This window comes from Monodon monoceros, unplaced genomic scaffold, assembly GCF_005190385.1.
Source record: "Monodon monoceros isolate NGI ecotype Baffin Bay Population unplaced genomic scaffold, NGI_Narwhal_1 Super_Scaffold_12, whole genome shotgun sequence".
NCBI classification, from domain to species: Eukaryota; Metazoa; Chordata; class Mammalia; order Artiodactyla; family Monodontidae; genus Monodon; species Monodon monoceros.
The window spans coordinates 71,221,762-71,242,258 of record NW_021703768.1 but is presented as its reverse complement, the minus strand read 5'-3'; the positions used below and the strand labels follow the sequence as shown (position 1 = coordinate 71,242,258).

General features: G+C 36.6%; 1 protein-coding gene across 30 annotated transcripts in view; it reads left to right on the top strand.

Annotated features, from left to right (window-relative positions):
• MEF2C (myocyte enhancer factor 2C) overlaps positions 1-20,497 on the top strand; it is a 155,228-nt gene that overhangs the window by 42,501 nt on the left and 92,230 nt on the right. For 12 of the 30 annotated variants that reach the window (XM_029217829.1, XM_029217831.1, XM_029217837.1 and 9 more), the window contains one exon: positions 17,278-17,473. In XM_029217829.1, coding sequence (XP_029073662.1) covers positions 17,420-17,473 — 54 coding nt within the window. In that variant the 5' untranslated portion in view covers positions 17,278-17,419. Of the gene's footprint in view, positions 1-14,047; positions 14,202-14,364; positions 14,377-15,304; positions 15,505-17,277; positions 17,474-20,497 lie in introns of those variants that run through there. The other 18 variants (XM_029217836.1, XM_029217832.1, XM_029217807.1 and 15 more) reach the window with 8 other exon arrangements.

Sequence of the window (20,497 nt, the reverse complement as noted above, 5' to 3'; positions counted from 1 at the left end):
TAGAAAACAAAGTGTGACCCAAGGAACCACCATTACTAACTCTCTTATTTGCAGACTTAAAAATATACAAGGAAAAAAAATATACAGGAAAAAAAATATATATATATACAAGGAAAAAAATCACTATGATTTGTCATACATTTGTTATACATCCTGTAACACCCTGGGTGTGAGTATAAAAACTGGTCCTATGAGAATATTTTAACCTTCACTGTAGAGTGTGAAGGAGAAGGGATAGGTATAATCTCAATTTTCCAAGCCTTTTGATTTTGTTCTGTATGACATCCTCATCCATCAATTGGGAAAATATTCCTTAAACCAGGCAGATTTGAATGGTAGCTAAAGGAATAGTGAAATAAATAATTTGTACATTCAATTTAAAGGGTTCTGTGTAAAGAGAGTTTTTGAAGTCTGGCCCTTGAAAAGGCAAGATCAGAACGCAGTGTGACCTTGGTAGACTGGAGAACTGGTCAGAAATCATGAAGTCAAGGGAAAAAAAAATAAAAACTCTTTAAATACAAACTGTGGAAGAGTTGGCTGGAAGCAAATCTGGCAGGGGAAAAAATACAAAATTGGAATAAATGAAAAGGTAAACATTTACTTTAGAATTCATGCAGTGTGTGGATAATTAAAATTATGTATCTGATAGGAGTATACAAGAGCCTTTTTTTAGTACTATGTATATTTTTGGACTCCAGAGCTAAAGGCAGGTATGACTTGAAATGAAGAGCCACAAAGATGGGGGAAAAAAGAGAAACTAAAGCAAGGAAAGTATGACAAAAATAGATATAATTCAATTCACAGTCTTAAAGCACATGACATGAAAACATGATCACCCGGTGTTGTTCTCTCTACAGAGGCTAGAACAACAGGACTGGGCCTAAAGCATTCTGTGAGGGATTAGCTATAAGTAAGAATTTCCTGAGGGTGAGAGTTGTGAGATATCAAAATAGGTTAGTGAGGAAGGTTATGTTGCTCCTTTTCCGGAAGGCCTTAAAAGAGAGGTGGAATCTTTATGAAATAATTTGGGTATGGTATTATCTGAAGGAGGGAAAAAATGATATGACCTTGCATGGCCCCTGCCGCTATTAATATCCGGCATTTCTGCTCTTACCTTGGCTGAATGGAAATGTAGATATGTATTTCTACAAAAAAAAAAAGACTTTTGCTCTTCTGTAACATAGCAAAATTTATCTTTCTCATAAAGAGAATTTTAAGGCAAGTGAAATGTCCAAGCCCACCCTGAAATTCTCCATATTAAATTCAGAGAAGCAGTTATTAACTATTCATCTTCACTGATTTTTTTCAAAGGAACTGGATAGAGACTGTGCCATTATTCATTGTTTTCCAATTCATAAGTTATAAAAGATGAACATTTTTATACAGTTTTGACTTTCAGAATCCTCAGGAATGTGGCCAGATAATGATTTGGTGTGTTAACTAGTTGCTTGATGATCATGTCCACTTTTCTAACATCTAAAAGTAACGTGTTCCCCCTCCACTTCTCAGAACTCTCTTATTACTGGATCCACCCACAGGCATGAGTGACACCGACATAAAAGTTATTCCAGAGGTGTCTTCGCTGTGAAAGGCAGTATTTGCCAACAGGTCCTTTCTTACCGAGTTAGAAATCTCAGAGATTTCCTGTTTACCACAAGCCCTCTCAAAGTGCCTGGGATACATAGGCAGCCATTTTGAGCTTCCACTTTGCAGTCACCTGCCTAGCATCTTAAATTGAATTCAGTCTTGGATATAATGTGCCATTGTTGCTTATGGAGTTTTTGAGTGGCACTGACCTATAGTGCTCATCAACTGGTACAGTAAACATGTATAAATATATAAATGAAGACATATGTACCATAGTATTCTGCCTATGAAAGTAGGAGAAAAGGCTGATACATGCTGAAAGTATACAATTACATCCTCATACTCTGTAGCTCTGAGGTACAGTGTGGAAAAAAAATGATGTGAACTTCTGTAACACACCAGTGTGTGGTTTTTCTTCCAACCATCATAAATATATTGCAAAGTAGGTCAACTGTTATTGTACAGTTAATTTGTATATTTTATTAGGTGTGTGTTTTATAAAGTTGATAGCCATAAAATGACTTCTAAAAGAATATATTTAAAGAGGTAGCATTGCAGTTATACCCAGAGGTCTCAAACACAAAGAATTCTAAAGAAGTAGGTAAATGTATAAAATTCTAAAGTGGAAACTCTACTGCCCATAGAAGAATATTGTAGTAGACCATAATTTGAGGAGATGTAGAAACGTGGGAGAGTGAAGAGATAATGACCAGGGTAATACCAGGGTTGGTTAGATCTGGGTTAGAAACCTCCCCGAGGTACTTTGAAGGAGAGCAAGATGACTGCCCCAAGCCTGGTGGCAAGATATCTGTAATACTCTCTGTAATCATCATCTTATCATAAATGAAGTTGACTCTTCCGACCCATCCTCAGGAAGACACCTGTTTTGATGGTTACCAAGAGTCGAGATGAATATATGCTGATTCATATACACTCACCTGTTTTCCCTGGCGAGCAGCCACATTCATCTGTAGAAAGGAGGGGGAAAATACCATTGGTGCTGATCAGCCAGTAAATACTGATATTTTAATGAAAGGTATCTAACTCAGGTTTCATCCTGTTCCCGTGCTAGTACAGTGAAGTAAACTCTTTTTTTGCCATCAAGAGTAAGAGAATGTTAGATACATTAAAGAACATTGATTTGAAAAGAATTTCTTAGATTCCACTAAATCCCTCTGAATATCACATTTTCTGTATAGAATTTTAACTTTAAAGTACTCTTTTGAATATTACCTTGCAGCATGGAGAAGTAGCAGAGTGTGTGATTCGAATACTAAGTCTAGGACTGGATTGATAAGGGTTCACATTATAACTCTAACACTAGCCCTGTGACCGTGGGCAAGTAATTTAACCTCTCTATCCTCCAGCCTTTGTTTCTGTGAAATGAAAATGGCAGTAGTGCCTTCCTCATAGGCTGCTATGAGGATTAGAGTCAATATATGTAAAGTTTTTAGTGCCATAATATTTTATAATTTATAGCTAATTATTTATTAAATTTCTAAATATGATTAGTAGTCCAAAGTGCATAATATAACCTTGATCTTAACTGCTTATTTGCTGAGGTGAACCAACTTTTCAATGCAAAAAAAAAAATGAAAAAACAATTATATTTACCAGGCAATTAAACATTTTTGTCAGCTTATTGTTTCTCTAGAACTATATCCTTTGGAGAAGCATTCTGACCTCATTGTGTCTTACACCTTTATTGAATTTATACCATTTAGGAACTTGAAAGGGGGCTTTAGAAATTGAACCCAGCTCCCTTTATATGTCTGAGGAAAATTAGACTCAGGGAGTTGACTGGCCCAAAGACCTGCAGCTCCTGGGTAACAGAACCCACCCAAGAGTCTGATTCCAAATAGAGCTTTCTTTCCACTGCACTCTACTGCTTTCTGGTGCTTTGGACTTTGGAAACAAATCACACTAATTGCTAAATATTTTTATTAATATTTTTACTTTAAAAGAACAGCAGTTTTCTGCACCTGATGTTATTTTGTATTCCTTTGTCAAGCTAAGAGAATAGATTGTTGTTTTATCAATTATTCAACAATAGTGTTAGGTTTTTCTTTGAGCCAGGCACTGAGCTAAGTGTTGGTTTGGGGCCTATATATTCAGTAGTCAGAGGAAAGAAGCTTGATCCTTTCTTTAAAGCTAGCATTTCCCAAGGGATATTCCTGATACATTTGTAAATACTACAGATTCTGGCATCTAGCATATTAAAGACTATGAACAGTCCTGTAGCAAAGAAATCTATTTTCCTAATTTTTTTGATTTCCTGATTTTTTTTTAGGGTGTGGAGGGGTAGGGTGGGCGGGGGATCACTTGTTAGCATCCTTAGAAACCAGTGATCTGTGGAATCCACTTTGGGATTTCTAAGGAGAGTCATGAGCTTGCTTCCACCAATGGTTGCTTTTTTTTTAGACCCTAGGTTTTAGAGAATCAGGATGAAAAACTGTCCGTGTCAGTAACTTCTGATTTTTGTAGCACGGCTTTTTTATAGGGAAAGTACTGTAATACTTTCCATGTAGTAGTATCTGCCAAGGATGACTTGGGCTTTCCTTGAAAAGAACCTGGGACAGAATGTGTAGACATGCTGAGATAAGGAGCCTCCCGCCAGGCCTTCAGTCCAGGACCCAACTCCGCTGCCCCCTCCCCGCCCCGCTGCCCGCGGTGCCCGCCCTGTGCAGCTCATTTGCCTGCGCTGCCTGCATCTTACAGAGGAAACATTCTGTTCGTCTGAGAACACCTCTATTCCTAGCTCTTTGACAGTTTCACTTTCCATATCCCCTCAGTTCTAAACATGTGGCAAAAGAGATAAAGAAAGGTGATGAAATGAAAAAATCGAGTGGGGAATGCTTCAAATAGAGGGAAGAAACTCGTATTTATGTGTCTGCTTTGTATGCGGCTATGACTGGGTTTTGGAGGGGGAGGAAAGTGTCCTCCAAAGGTCATCTTACAGGATAGGGAGGGAGGTGAGTATGCAGTGTGAAGTATTGGTTAGCACTGAGAATAAAATAAAACACTGTGCTAGTTTTTACTAGAATAATGTCTATACTGTGATTCATTTAGGAAAGGAAAGAAGACATCTTGATTAAAAAAAAAAGAAACTTTGCAAATTTGTGATTCTTTTTCAGGGCATTTAACCAATAATAATGAAAATAGATTAGTGTTAATTTAGGCTTCATGGTAAACTGTACAACTTACCGTACTTTAAAACTGATAAATTATGTTCACCAAATAGGACATAAAAAGAAAATGATGGAATAAAGGATCAAATTTATACCACTCTCCCAAAACATGACAGGGGAGGGAAAATTGAAAATATATACCCATTTTTCCTTAAATAAGGTTTCCTTGAATAGGAAATTTTGACCCCTCCCCTTACTTAAAATACTATAGTTTTTCATTGGACATTTATATTTTACAACTTTTAAAATTAAAGTGTCTGTTGTTCTTCATTCTAATTTCCTATTTATTAAAATTCATAATCCTTAAATTTTGTATTTTTCCCTTAAAAATACCTTAATTTTAAAAATACTAGATGATTCAATTTGTCTATTCATTCTAAATTGGAAATTAATCTGTTTGGCTTGAGGCTACATAGCTGACTCCAAAGATGTGTGAATGTTTCCCATACAGTGAGACACTGGGAAACATTGTCTCATTGATTATCACTGAGATCTTAAAACTGTGCTGATTGCTTGGGAGTTGGGTCCTATGAGAGAGGAAATAAATCAACCTAAAACAATGACTGTTACATTAGTAATGTTGTGAGATTGTTTATTTCTAAAAGAGTTTTAAAAATACGATTTAGGGCTTCCCTGGCTGCTCAATGGTTGAGAGTCTGCCTGCCGATGCAGGGGACGCGGGTTCGTGCCCCGGTCCGGGAAGATCCCACATGCCGCGGAGCGGCTGGGCCCGTGAGCCATGGCCGCTGAGCCTGCGCGTCCAGAGCCTGTGCTCCACAACGGGAGAGGCCACAACAGTGAGAGGCACGCATACCGCAAAAAATATATATATATATACGATTTAAAAAATATTCTGTATTTTACATTTGCAGAAATTTTGTGTTGTGTTTGTCAGATTGCTCATGGTACTATCCATATTTAGCACTGCAAAATGAACTTATATCCACAAGACCTATTTCAACCAGTGGGCATTACTTCAGTGAAATAACCACATCTCAAGGGAGAACACACCGTTGGATCCAACTAATATAAATTTAGAAACCTTTTGCATTATACTATATTCTCTGTGTTTCAAAGTATTTATAATTTCCATAAAATTAAACAAGTTTACACAGAGAATTTCAGAAATCGAATTGCATCCAACTAAATTTTTACAAATGAATGTGGATCTATTTTTTTATTTGAGCCTCACAACCTCATTATAGAATATATGTGTTGTTATTCCCATTCTATAGCTGAGGAAACTTAAGGTTTAGGAAACTATGAATTGGCCAAATTTATACCACCAGCGACAGGTGGAGTGCTGGAGTGTTCACCCTCCAAATGCAGCCTTGCTCCATCCATGGTTTACATCTCTCCTCAGATGTCATATTTTCAAATAACCCTTCCCTGACAGCATTATTCACCTCAGTCAGCCTTTTCCTGTTCAGTCACCCCTACCTAGCCTGTTCTGCTGTGGTATTTTCTCCGTAGCAGTTTTCTCTCTAAAATCATTGTATTCTCTTGTTTATTGCTTCATTCTCCCTTTAAAGCCTCGGGTTCATGATAACCAGGACCTCTGTTTGGTTCACAGTGGTATCTCTGGCACCTCTTAATCGTGCTTGATGCGTTTATGTCTCTGTGACTGTTGATCAGACTTTTTCATTGATATCTGTAATATTAAACATCATGATTTTGGCTGTTGGCCTCTGATGACATCAACTTGGCCAGGATTTGATTGCCCACGTGGTCCAAGCTAGAGTTTAATTTAACATCTATAATGAGACTACACCAAATACATATGCCTACATATAGTTCATCTGCTCCAAAGCTGGGGCAGATAGACTGCCTTGTGTCTTGTTAGAGGATCTGCACTGCGTACAGGCACCTTAATCACATTTCTGACATTTAACCGTCACCATTCCTGACCACCACCCCTGACAAAAGTTCTGATGTATTCAAGCCATGCGTTACACAGCCCTAGCGTGTTTTACAGGCAGAGGGGCAGTCATGTAGAGTCCTCTTGTCCTGGAGTTTTACACAGATAAAGGGAGGATATAGTTTTGAGAGGAATGCTCCAACTACAAAGTGCATCCTGAAGGCCATTTAGCTCACAATGAAGGTCTGTGTTTTAAAATAGCACTATAACAAAGTAACTACAGAGTTTTGGCAAGGGTTTCAACTATTTATAGAAGTAAGTAAGGCATAGTAAATAGTGCCACAGTACCCAGTTCTCCCTTTCGCCATAACCCCAAACTTATGAGAAGTACTGTAATTATATTTTTCTACTTAGGAAAAAAAAAAAAATCATAGTAGCCATTATCAGTTTAACCATACGGAAGCTCAGGCTGAGATTTCTTTTTTAAATGCATAGTTTTGATTTTCAACAGCTGCACTGGGTCTTTAATCATATATTATCTTTATGAAGCCTTTTTCTAACATATGTTAATTGGCTGTTTTCTGTGACAAATTATGAGCTCTTACTTTGATGAGGTTCAATTGCAATCATGTTGGAGTCGAGTACATAGAGTTTCCACCCCTGCTGGCTCCTCAAACCACTACAAACATCCGCACGTCACTGCAGTGCTGAGTAATGGCAGGATTTGGGCTGGCTGATTTCGCTACAGATTTTTTTTTTCCACGGGATATTTTCAGCTTCTTTGTACTAAATCTGTTGCAGGGTTTGCCCTTTTTAGCAGAAGCATGCTCTAAAATTAACATCAAATCTTATTGGAGATTACTATAATACAGTGAGAAATATTTCATAATACAATACCCGAGCGTCTGTTGTGCTTTACTAAAATTTTAATACATTTGTTAGACATTTTGTAGCAAAGTCAGTCATTTGTGGGGTTGGTGTTTTCTAAATCATCAGCATTTTGTAATAAATATTTTGAATTTTCCTCTTTGCATGAGGAAAAGAACAGTTATTTATTGAGAGCTGATCAAGTATGTATTTAGCTATCATAAAGAAAATGCACATACTCTTTTTTTCCAGGTGTTGCCAAACATCAGTATGCCAAAGATTCCATTGTATTTTCTTTTTTCTTTGTAGTTCCATCTGTTGGTCAAATGATAAAAGGAATTACATGTTCCATCAAGGTTAATGTCCTATAAGATGCATAACATCCATCCGGTCATCTGTCCCAGTGTCCGTTTTTAATGTATGATTAGGATGAACAGATGTGTTCTAATTCTTCTACTCTGAGAACTGTGACAGATAGCCTGCATCAGACACTAGCAGACGGTCAGTGATAGCTATTGTTAGACTAGGTATAAAAATACAGTGCATTTGTTTATATTCACAGGAAAGTAGTCAGGGCAGTGATTAAGGTCTTCAGAAACTGTTTCAAACACCAGTCATATTGAGATTAATTTCACTGTGTTTCTGCCTTGCCACCTAAGGTAAAGGATCTGTGAGCTGAGGTTCTCCAAAGCCAAAGCTAGGGGTCATATTTCCATACAGGTATTAAGAGTTTAGAATAAGATGAGCCAGATGTGAATAGGAGCTACTCCTCAAGAGGCTGTTTTTAATCAGCCATTTCCCTGGAGTAGCACACAATCAATGAGCTCTAAATCCTGAGGCTACCTGCGCACATAGGAAGGCCTGGGAACATCATTATAGAACTTACAATTGAGTATACGTGAAAAAATTAGAGCAGAAATTAAGGGTAAGAAAGGTTAACTTCAGAAGTCTTACTTTGGTACTGCTGTTTTAGAGGGTCTTAAAGAGATCATTTCAAATGTTCAAAAAAGAAGGAATATTAAACTCAACTAAATGCAGGTACTACTCTATTAAAAGATCCTTGTAAGTAAGCCAAATGAAAAGTTGTTATTGATTTATGTTAGCCAGAACTGTTTAAACATGTGTATTGTTTTGAGGAGGTACATGTGCATGAATTTCATCCTGAGTAAGTAAAGTTTTTTTTTTTTTTTCATTAATACCACTACTGCTAGGGAGAAAGGCTTCAGGGGTCCTGCATGATCTTCAGTGTGACTGTGGAGTCAGGCGGTGCCCTGTCTTGAGCTAGTGGACACAAGGAAATTTAGTTCCACTTGATAAGACACATATACTTAATTGGCTTTAAGAAAATAAACCAAGAATGATGTGTAAATGAAACAGAGAACTTGGCACTTGACTACATGGAAGCCGTGAGCCATGTGGCTTAATTGGGGCCAGTTGGGATCATTTAATGATTGCTGTCAGAAGATCAGATGTAATTCTCCTTATAAGAAGACCACAGTGGGATAGAGTTAAACAAATTGTCATCAGAGGTTTCAGATGAACAAAGCCTTAATTAGGTTGATTAGGATGCTGTAAAGGAGATGAAGAGAAATCGAAAAATTGATGAATCACGGGGTTCCATGTTGAGCCACATATAATAGTAATATCAAATATCTTTTTTTCGATTCGAGGTATGACTGGCATTTTGACTATTATATAAATTATCATAGAAGGTTTTTATATAAACGTTTTAAATTTCTAAAGTTTAGAGACAAAAGTAAATGACATTCAGCGAATGTAAATAGATGATTTATCAAGCATATTCTTCTTAATGTAGAACAAAAACATTGGCAGGAGGACAATAGTATTTCTTCTCATTTCAAGGTCATCCTTAAATGTTACATAAATTGGTAAGGTAAATAACAACAGAGGCAAATCATTTTCAAGGACATAATTTTCAATCATTAATGTAATGTTTGAATACAGAGTATTATTTTTTTACTTAGAATGTCCTTTTAACCATTCATATCACAATCCTAATAATACTGTGATTATTTACTAGTGATAATACTCAGGACTACTCAGATATCTTAAAATGTACTCGTTTTACCCACATATTATGAAAGACTAAAATATGTTTTTTCCATTTTCTGCAGTTTTATAGGAAAATATTACCTCTGTACAAACACATACAGACACACAAATGTATTAGTAAGGCTGAAGACTGTGTCTCATACACTCAGGCTTTTGAGGAAAAAATGTGTAGAATATTTACATTTTAATAATGAAATATGATATATTAAAGATTAAGAAAATAATGAATGTAAGATTTTTCTGACAGGACCATTAGATGCCTGGGAATTCAGATTTTTGTCATAAGATGAAAATTTTTTTTATTATTTTTTTGTGGTACGCGGGCCTTTCACCATTGTGGCCTCTCCCACTGCGGAGCACAGGCTCCGGACACTCAGGCTCAGCGGCCATGGCTCACGGGCCCAGCCGCTCCGCGGCACGTGGGATCTTCCCGGACCGGGGCACGAACCTGCGTCCCCTGCATCGGCAGGCGGACTCTCAACCACTGCGCCACCAGGGAAGCCCAAGATGAAAATTTATAATAGCAACATCTCCCATTTCAAGCCTAGCTTGCGTTGAAGGCGGACAGTTTTGTTTCACTGATATTGGTGTTGTGTAGTGCTTAACTTGCTTTGTTCAATAACAGCAACAAAAAATCCAGCTGCATTTGCTTTTGGAAAAGTTACAGCTGGGGAACAGAACACACTCTGTGATGCTTAGTAGCTCTTGCTTTGTGATGAGGACACTGTGGATTTACCTTGTGGTGAGCCCTGCCACATCACGAAGTGGCCTTTGGAAGAAAACATGGTGAAAAATTAGGAAAACAAAGACTTGCTAGAACCCCGACTTAATTACTCAATATGATGTAGAAAGACTAAAAACTGTGGTGTGGTTGGATAGCACAAGGCTTTTGACATATTTAGACTGTTTGGAGTTTATTTTAGCGTGGGGGTTGGAGAATGCCATTTAAGCTCCAGTGTGAAAAAAATGTCCAAGGCAAAATATACCACGGGTGATAATGACTGGGAAGCTGTGCTTCCCTTGTGTTTATTAAATTGTTTATAATGCAATACAGTTGTTTAAAGGTAAGTGTCTCCTAAATTCTAGAATTGTGTAAATAAAATGATTTATATCAGTGATAATGGCAGGTTAGGCCCACTTATTAAATTAATTGCAGGGGTTTTCAAAACGAGTTCCTTTTTAGCCTTATTATATTTCTGACATACATTTCATCTCCTTTTGTCCTTGGGGAAAGATATTAAAGTAGGACTAGAAACATTAATGTAGAGTTTTCAGCAGCCGTGGTCATTGGGAAAATTGATGTATTTCCCTAGTTATTTCTACTTTTGCAGCCTGAAGCTCTTCCATGACTGATACTTATGAGGAACTTCTTAACTTTTATAACACTGTAAGTTTCTCTTCATATAATGATTATTGTTAATGGATAAATGAGGCATTACCTTTAGAAGTTGCCCATCATCATCTCTGCAAAGTAAGGTCTTCGTGGTATATGTAAAGACTATGGTTCACTTGATAACCTTATTGTGTATGACTTTCAGTTTATGCCTCAAAACTGAAGCAATCTTGCAAGTAGTAAGCCATGTTCCCAGTCCTACTATGTAACTAGTCTTCACCTATAGTACCACATTTAATGATTACAACCATCCTGCAGATGAAGTACATTCCCAACTTTTTGTAAGGCAAGGGAAGAGTGGTTCCAAGTGATTAAGTCATTAGTCTTTAGTCACTCAGCTTCTTAGTACCAAGTTAGAGTTCATACCCTGAGCTTTTCTGACTCCAAAATCCATTCAACTTCCACTTCTCAGTATAAATTATTCTTATTCCATATATGAGATGCCATATAAATATAATGAAAGATTAAGTGAGGTTATCAGTCTGCTTCTGTATAAATGAAAATGTTCTTAATAGTCATTAAAAATAGTGACTGAAGAAAATATTCACCTGAGAGAGAAAAATCTTAATGAATTAATTCATTAATCAACTCATAGTTATTAACTCCTACTATATGCCTGGCACTAGGGTAGAAACTGAAAACGCAAAAGTCAGATAAAACAGACTTGGCCCACAGATGTTGAGGAAGATGGCAGACAGGCAATTTCAGTTGTGACAAGTGCTACAAAGGAGGACATGGTGCTATGAGTCCTTATGGGGGAATTTGATGTGATCAGGAGAGCGCGAAGTGCTTCCTGGAGAGATGAAATGTGCTGAGACAGAAAGGAAGGGAAGAGGTTAAGGAGGCACAGAGGGGAAGGAGGAGCGCTCCAGGCCGCAGGAATTGCATGTGCGCTGTGGCAGGAAGGAGCCTGGCAGGTGTGGGGAACTGAAAGACAGTTGACATTATGTTACTGTTCTGAAGATGACTCAAAATTCATCGTACTGGGCTTCCCTGGTGGCGCAGTGTTGGGGGTCCGCCTGCCGATGCAGGGGACGCGGGTTCGTGCCCCGGTCCGGGAGGATCCCACATGCCACGGAGCGGCTGGGCCCATGAGCCATGGCCGCTGAGCCTGTGCTCCGCGACGGGAGAGGCCACAACAGTGAGAGGCCCGCGTACCGCAAAAAAAAAAAAAAAAAAAATTCATCATATTAACTTGGAATAAATTGAGAAAATAACTCTGTTTATATTCATGATAATGAAATCCAGTGGGGAAGAATGGGTAATTTTATTACCCTTAAGAGGATGTCTTAGCTATGTGTCTTTAGGACAAATTCACCTTGCATTCATAGCTAGGGTAGTATAACATTCTATATAATACATGGTAAGCTTAGAGAGAAGTGAAGTGACTTTCAGGACCAAAGAAATATTCCCTAACTCATAAGACATCACATAGTTGAATAACAGTAAGATTAATAATTATTATATCTTTTGAAGTTCAGAATACTTCTTAAGAGAAAAAAATTAAGAGATCTACTTGTTCCTTTTAACCAAAATATAATTACATGCCTCATGTGTCTTTCAAACATATCATAAAGTAGAAAGTTAAATGTATCTAGATGCACCATAATGAGCAAAGTTTTCCACTTAAACTAATAATGAATCATTTAATTGTTTGAATTAGTAATACCAGGCTTGCAGCAACTGGGCTTATGATCATTTTTGTCCCTTGCTAAGTATCCAGCTTGTATTTATTTAGCCGTATAATTTCTTGTGTGATATAGCATGCTTGCTTTTCAGCTTGGAGTTTTTACAAAACATTTTATGAAGATGCTAGTGGTAGTGAAAATGTGAGTCAGTGAAAAAGTTATTTGCTAATATGAGTAAAAGAAAACCAGAATTCTTTATTGCAAACTGACATCACATATTTTAATGTTTTGTCATTATTCATAGGCTGTTTTTATTTAAGTGACTGCACGGTGCTTATTGTAGCAAAATACATGCTTTGCACAGATAAGTTTAGCAGCAGAGAATTAATTTCTTCCCACATCTTTCAGTGTGGCATGGCAGCCTCACTCTAAGATCAAAACACAAAACTGAAGGTTATGTTTAATTTCTAAATCAAAGTGTTGTGGGAAGATGATTGAAATCTGAAGATGACTCAGATTCACTTGATATGTGGTTTTCTTCCTACAGAAATCTTATGGTAGACTGCCATTTCCATGTTAGAAAGAAACTAATAGTGATGAGACTAAAATAAATAGTTTCACTGTATACTGAATGTTTATGTTAGTTACTTTGGTTCTTAGTCTGAATTTTTTTAAGAACTCTGAAAGCTTCAATAACATAGGAATCTCTTGCCCCCCTGCCTCACCACCACCCAGTATATCTTTTTTTTTTTTTTAATTATGGGGGCAAAGAAGTAATCCATGTATTTTCCCAACAAACATTGATTTTTCTTAACAGTTTTCATGATTCTGTTTTTTACCAAAAACGAAAGTATCCATCTGGCTCTTTGCTGTATAGAATTCTTCATTTGCCTCGAGGGAGTAAATTAAGATTATATGGCTGCATTAGCTGTGTCAGATGATTTGGGTGAGGTATGGTAAATGGTAATTGCAGTGTATCTCCTACTTCACCAAAATGAACTTGTTTGTTTTCTTATTTTTATTTCTTAAAGCAGTCTTATAAAATACTAACCTAGAGTTGAAATGGATTTTTTTCTCAGGTGTTTTAAAAATAGGAGTTAGAAATGTTGTCCCCGTGTCTGGATTTTTCTCCTTGTCCCTTATCTGAACCTCTCAAAGGCCTCTCTGTGTGGGGTGAGCAGCCCAGCACACTCAGACAGTTCTGCTCAGAGAAGGAAGTGAAGAGTTTTGGTTCCCATTTTACACTTCTGGAACAGTTTAGGGAAGGAAGCACCTTTACACCTTTTATTGTTCGTGGTTGCTGACATCATATCCTTCCCTGACCAGTCTGTGCGTGTTTCCTGCCATTCTGTCAAGATTCTTCTGTGTTACTGGGAGGGATTTGTGGGAGGGAGGGAGTGAGGGGAGGAGAGGGGGAAGGGAGGGAGGTGTGTGTCACTCAGGGAACTTGTTTGTAAATGAGAGAGCCAGGGTGGGAGAAGGATCTTTAGCGTCTGTCCACAAGAAATTCTTCTCTCCTTGGGTCTCAAACCACTTTGCCTTCATCTGTCTGCTTATGCCAAACTCAAAGTGAACAGAAGCGTCCCATAATGAAGTTCCCCATTTTAGTAAGCAGCATGATTTTATTTTTCTTCTATTTAGGTTGGCAAAAAGAAAAAACGCAGAAGACTGTAGGTCTATAGAGTGTAACTATGGTAGAGTATTTGTTTTTCTTTTCTTTTTTTTTTTAATTACTGATTGTTTCTCTGTAACTCTGTCATTTTCCAAGAATTCTTCTTTCATGTGGAAAGAAGTAGTGGTAAGGCTGCTGGAATTATTTTAAGCTTATGGTTGATTGTACATAAATGAAAGTTCTCAGGGTAACTCAAATTCTACTATGTGCAGTTTAGCTATTATATTCTTTTCTTCATATACATACAAAACAATTTTTCAGATTACTGAAGTTATATAATCTCTTTTCAGCCTCTCTAGGCCTCCTACAAATTAATACTTGAAACCAACCTTACAATATAATTTTTGCATAAAAATCAGGTTAGAAAAATAGTTATGCTAAGAAAACAGCTACTGAGCTGTTGTTGACCTTCCTAACTCTGAATTTTTACTGACAGCCTTGAAACCTGGTGACCCATAATCTAATGTTCTAAGCAGAATGTTCCAAGGCACATTTTACTTCATGCAAACAGTCTCATCCTCACCATATCTTACTCTGCATATGTACTTAATCATATCAAATTTTGCATTTCAGAAATGTTCAAAAGGCAGCACACTTCAAGAAATATTCATTTTTATGGGAAATAAGAAAATGTTTTAATTTTATTGAAATTTAAACTTACATCTCTCTACATTACCTTGCATATTTCAAAATGTCATCTTTAATCGATTATTTTATATATATACATATTGACACGTATCACTTCTTTCTGGCAAAATACTTCCCGTAATGTTTTAAGAATTAAAAAAGAAAATCCTTGCTCTGCTCTTTTTAAGACGCGTCCCTCATTTCAAAGTTGTGAAATATGGGGTGGTGAGATGGAGGAACTCTTCTAAGTTTGATTCATCAAGAACTCTGTCTTTCCAAGGAGACTTTTCTCCAGGGATGTTTCTCTACTCGTTTGGTTATTTGTATTTTGAAATCAGGATCCGCAGAAGTTTTCTTCTTCCCCGCCTCTTCCACACTCTAATCTGTTCACCCTGACCTTCCACCTTAAAGTGAGTAAGCGCTTAGGCAGGCATAGTCCTGTAAGCCGATAGTGCCGCGGCCTCAGCTCAATGAAAGAAAGGAAATTGTCCCATATGCATTTGCTGTGGATTCATGGGTTGGCTTTTCTGTGATCGAGGAAGCCTGTTTGTCTCTTTGGGTTCTTGCACATGCATGGGAAATACCATTCTATCTTGCTGCTTGCTTCTAAGGTAAGACTATAGGAAACACTGGAAAGTTGTCCAGTTGAGTGATATTTAAGACCGTCACTAAAAATAGGTAGATGGACCGTGTTTGACAACAGTGAATATGCAGTTGTGCTTTGTGGATTTTTCATATTTTAATGTGATTTTTTTTAATATATCTTACAGCTAATTTTTTCCTGTCTATTTGTCAAATGTGTGTTATTTATATAACTCTAAAATTCTGAACTACTTCCAACATTTAAAATTGCCGCTGGAGTAATAGTTTTGGTGAGCACTGTGTGGTCGTGATACTACTCAACATACATATATTCTCAGAGGCAGAAGTGAGCTACAGTTTAATAGAAGGCACTGGGCAAAAGAGAATGGATGGTCTTAGTATTTAAGCAGCACTTAATCCACCAGAACTAATTATATCATAATAGCTTCTGCAATTAGATAATCACAGAAAACTTAAATTTAAAAAATTTACTCAAGGTGATAAAGAATTTAGAAATTAAATTAAACAAATCAAAAGACAGCCGATGTGATCAGACCAAATGTGTAACAGTTCCAATTCCTGTTCCAATAACTTTGAATTGGAGCCAAATAATCTATTAAATAGCCAGGACAATGGCTTAGTATTACATAATACACGTGGGAATTTATCAGGTCGGTTGTCAGACACCAACTAAAGTAAACAGGGAAATTCTGAGCAATGTGTGAAGTAGTTGCATTCTTTGACATAAGACGGGATAGAATAATTGAAGCTATTGCTTGCAAATGAAGAAGCCACTGTGGAATGCCTTTTTGTTAACTTCCACATTTCACAGCAATTCACTTTCATTCAAATATTTTCAGATATAATTTAAAACAAAGAAAGATACATACTTTTAATACACTGGATTCTCTGGGTTTATCTTACATTGTTGATGATCACTTCTTTCATTTTAATTCATGGCCTAAAGATATCCAGTATATGGCAAGCTTCTATAATTTTATATCTTGCTCCCCAAAGAGATACGATGTGTCTTTTTAAAATATTTAAATTTAAGGAACTGATGGCTTATAAGAAATATAGTCATAAATGGAATAATACTCTAATTTTCATACCATTTCTTTCTTTTCTATGAATGATTATCTTTTTTGTCTCTTGTATTCAAGATATAGCTTAAGGGCTTTCAAAAGGAAAAGATTTCAGTGCTGATAGCTGCTTGTTATGTAAGATTAAATATCCCACATTATTTTTACAGCGTTCTCATAGCAGTGACTTTTTAAAAATAAGATTAAAGGATTTAGATTTAAATTCGTTGACATTTACATATATCAAATAGCACTTTCATAATAGTCCATCCTATTTGCATAACGAGGGACGTTATCACCTCTGCTGTCAAAACACGAGATTGTTTTCCCTTCAGAAATGAATTAGCTGCCCTACTTAGCATACACAGGTACATAAAGGTTCATTAACTCTCTGATTTAGGTAATTTTTCATAACAGAAGGGTGAAAATAGTCACCTAGTTTCATTAAAAAAATAGTAAGAAACTCTTTGCAAAAGATACATTTCAAGTGTTGGGCTTTAAAGCATAGTTTTCATCATTTAAATGACTTGTTAAATTACTTACAAGATTATTTTAATCATAAGAACAAACCATTCCTACTTGATATGCTCCTACATGTGATATACCATGTACTTTTAACAGATGCTTATTTTCATTCATTTAATTTGATTAGTTCCATAGAGTTTTATTTTTAGAAAATTAGAATATTAAAGTGGTGCTTAATTTTTATTTTTTGTTCAGCAGGAACGAATGCAGGAATTTGGGAACTGAGCAGTGCAAGTGCTGAAGAAGGAGATTTGTTTGGAGGAAACAGGAAAGAGAAAGAAAAGGAAGGAAAAAATACATAATTTCAGGGACGAGAGAGAGAAGAAAAACGGGGACTATGGGGAGAAAAAAGATTCAGATTACGAGGATTATGGATGAACGTAACAGACAGGTGAGTGGGGTAAACTTCTGTGTGTGTTGTTATTTACATGGGCCATTTATTACACTCCCCCCCAGATATGTTAAGTGTACTGAAAACATTTTGAGCTTATAAACATCCATTAAGAGACGTTTTAGTGAATTAAATGTGGTCAGTTTAAGTGCTGATAGTAAAGGGAAAAAAAATCACTCTATCTGTAAGAAATATACTTTACACATTGATGATTATTCACTTTTTACTTCAACATGAATTTTAAATGGGAACTGCGTTTGCGTAACATGAATAGCTTAATAATTAAGAGTTAATAAACATAATATTGCTCCACTGCATGCATCATCAAGCAAAGATATTCTTATATTCATGGGAACGAGGCCTTTTGTGGTCATCCATTTAGAGGTTTATAATATAGACTAAATATCCTGTATCAAAATGGCTTCCAGTCTATTCACAGTAAAAGAGACTTTGAAATACATCCAAAACGTTTAACATTGTGCTGACAACAAAATATTAGTCTCTTCAAACACAGAAGCGAGAACTATCAGTTAACTCATACCATTTTCTTTAAAGCCTGAATTTTATAAACCTAGAGGCACATGTTATCATTTTTTTCTAGAACTCCAGTGATATCTGTATGATACAATTAATCTATTCTAAAGACTTTATACATGCAAATGCTCTCTTCAGTGAAGACTTGTATATTATGAATATCTGTGATTTGCCTCTATTTTCCTTCACCCTTGGGGAGAGTGGATTTAGTTAGGGGAAGTAAGAATAGCCGGGTGGTCTGTATGCATCCTAATGTTAAATAATGGTTAAATAACAAATGTTTAACCTGATGTTAAATAGCAAATAATGGTTCCTGAGAGATATTACAGTACTGCCAGATCCCAATCATTGCAGATGGATAATGGAACCTACAGAACAGACATTCCTTGACCACGGGGGAGGAGAGCGTTTTGGCTGTTGCCCATTTACACTGGGAAAAGCTAAGAGGACAGCCTCAGAGACGCCCCACCGGACTGTAATTTCCCCCAACACTCTTTCTGCCCTACTGTGCCTTTCTAGCTTCTTGGACCTTCTAGTGAGACTAGAACTGATTCGTGCTTTAAAACTTTTTATTGCTACATGTATAAATTATAATGAATAGAAGTTGTTATTTATGCCATCAAAGCCAGTATGCCATTAAGAGGTAACGAAACTTTTTAGATTTTCAGATTTATACTCCTTTAAATTATTACACTTAAGGCACATATGACTTGAACTATTTTTGGCTGAAAACTGAGCTAAAGGATGAACAATGCTAAGATTTACGATGGATTCCTTCAGTGTTTTCCTACACATTGTGTATTGCTATGGGTCAAGCCAAAAAGCAATAATTCTGTCAATATAAAACCACAGTATTTTTTAATTGATTTATAGGTTGAAATTTTAAAACTGAAATATTGAACATCATATACCACTGACTATTTAGATCTTACTCTTTGGACTAGCACCTGTTTGGGGTGCAGTCAAAACTTTATATGAATTAGCATCTACACTTCATTAATAATGCCAGTTAATTTTGGGGTTCATGAAACTTATTGTATCTTCCTTTTGCTTACAAGGACAAAAGAAAGTTTTTGCGGTTGAATTCATGAGCTTTCATTATGCTTTATAAAGGAATATAAAACTCACACAGGCATGCGAGAACGTTAACACTATACTTTTGAGCTAACAATTGAACGTTTTTTCGTAATTTAAATATAGTTGCGTCTACAATTGCTGTTACTCTCACCCATGTTAGAAGTCATGATAACTTTAAGAGAAGAAAACATATTTAAATTCAGCTTAGTCAATCCTACTTTTTTTAATCTTGAAGATGAATTCCTTGGTTTTATTCTATAGAATTTAGGATCTGTGTAGTCTTTTCTTCGTCTTTAGGTTCAGTTGGCCCTTTAATTCAACACTCTTAAATGGAATTGGTAAAATTGAAAACTTCCATGTTTTAATATATATTTCAGTGATTATTTTACATGGCTATTGACAAACTTAAACAGCCATCTTACTTATAAATATTTGTCATGCGTGCCTCTCATCTACTGTAAGAGTGATCATAAGAGCCATTTGGGAGAGAGCCTAAAAGATGTAGGTCATGGGCTTCCCTGGTGGCGCAGTGGTTGAGAGTCTGCCTGCCAATGCAGGGGACACAGGTTCGTGCCCCAGTCCCGGAAGATCCCACATGCCACAGAGCGGCTGGGTCCATGAGCCATGGCCGCTGAGCCTGAGCGTCTGGAGCCTGTGCTCCGCAATGGGAGAGGCCACAACAGTGAGAGGCCCGCGTACCGCAAAAAAAAAAAAAAAAAAAGATGTAGGTCACTTCTGATAACCAGCACCAGCAAATCTGCAACAGCATGTCATACAAAGTGAGGAGACACCCCTAACCTAGGCTCCCTTTAGAGTATGTGTTCACATGTTGAAAAGAGAAACATTAACTGCTTTGCCCTTTTTGAAGCTTCCCCGCTGTAGACTCCCTAACAGAACCTCACACGATAGCTCACTGTCATCTTTTCTCAAAAGCAGTAAAAGCCTGCCCTGCCATTGCAAGTGTTTATTTGGCTATACAGAGCACAGGGTGTGTTTTTACAGAATAAGAAATACTGACTTAAAGTGTGCAATGAAATATTACAGAGCTGATCCGATAAGTTGTATATCATTGAGAAATAAAACTGTGGTAAAACAGAGTGGCTGACTGTTTAAATTGAATTTTGCCCTTTATTTTTCATTATGGCAGTAGCAACAGCTAAAAATCAGAAACTCCAATTGTATACATAAAATAGTTTAGGGGAGGGAAAAAAAGTAACAGCTAGTTTTTTGTTTTTTTTTTAATTTTCCAGAGTCTCCAAGTTTATGAAAACAACTTATTTCTCAATCTCTAAGCTAAACGAGGTGGATTTCTTAAGCTAGTATGTAAAAATAAATAAAATCATGAATTGTCAATTTGTCTTACGGAAATTTTCAGATAACTTAAAAGAAGCTACGTGTTCCAAGAACTACATA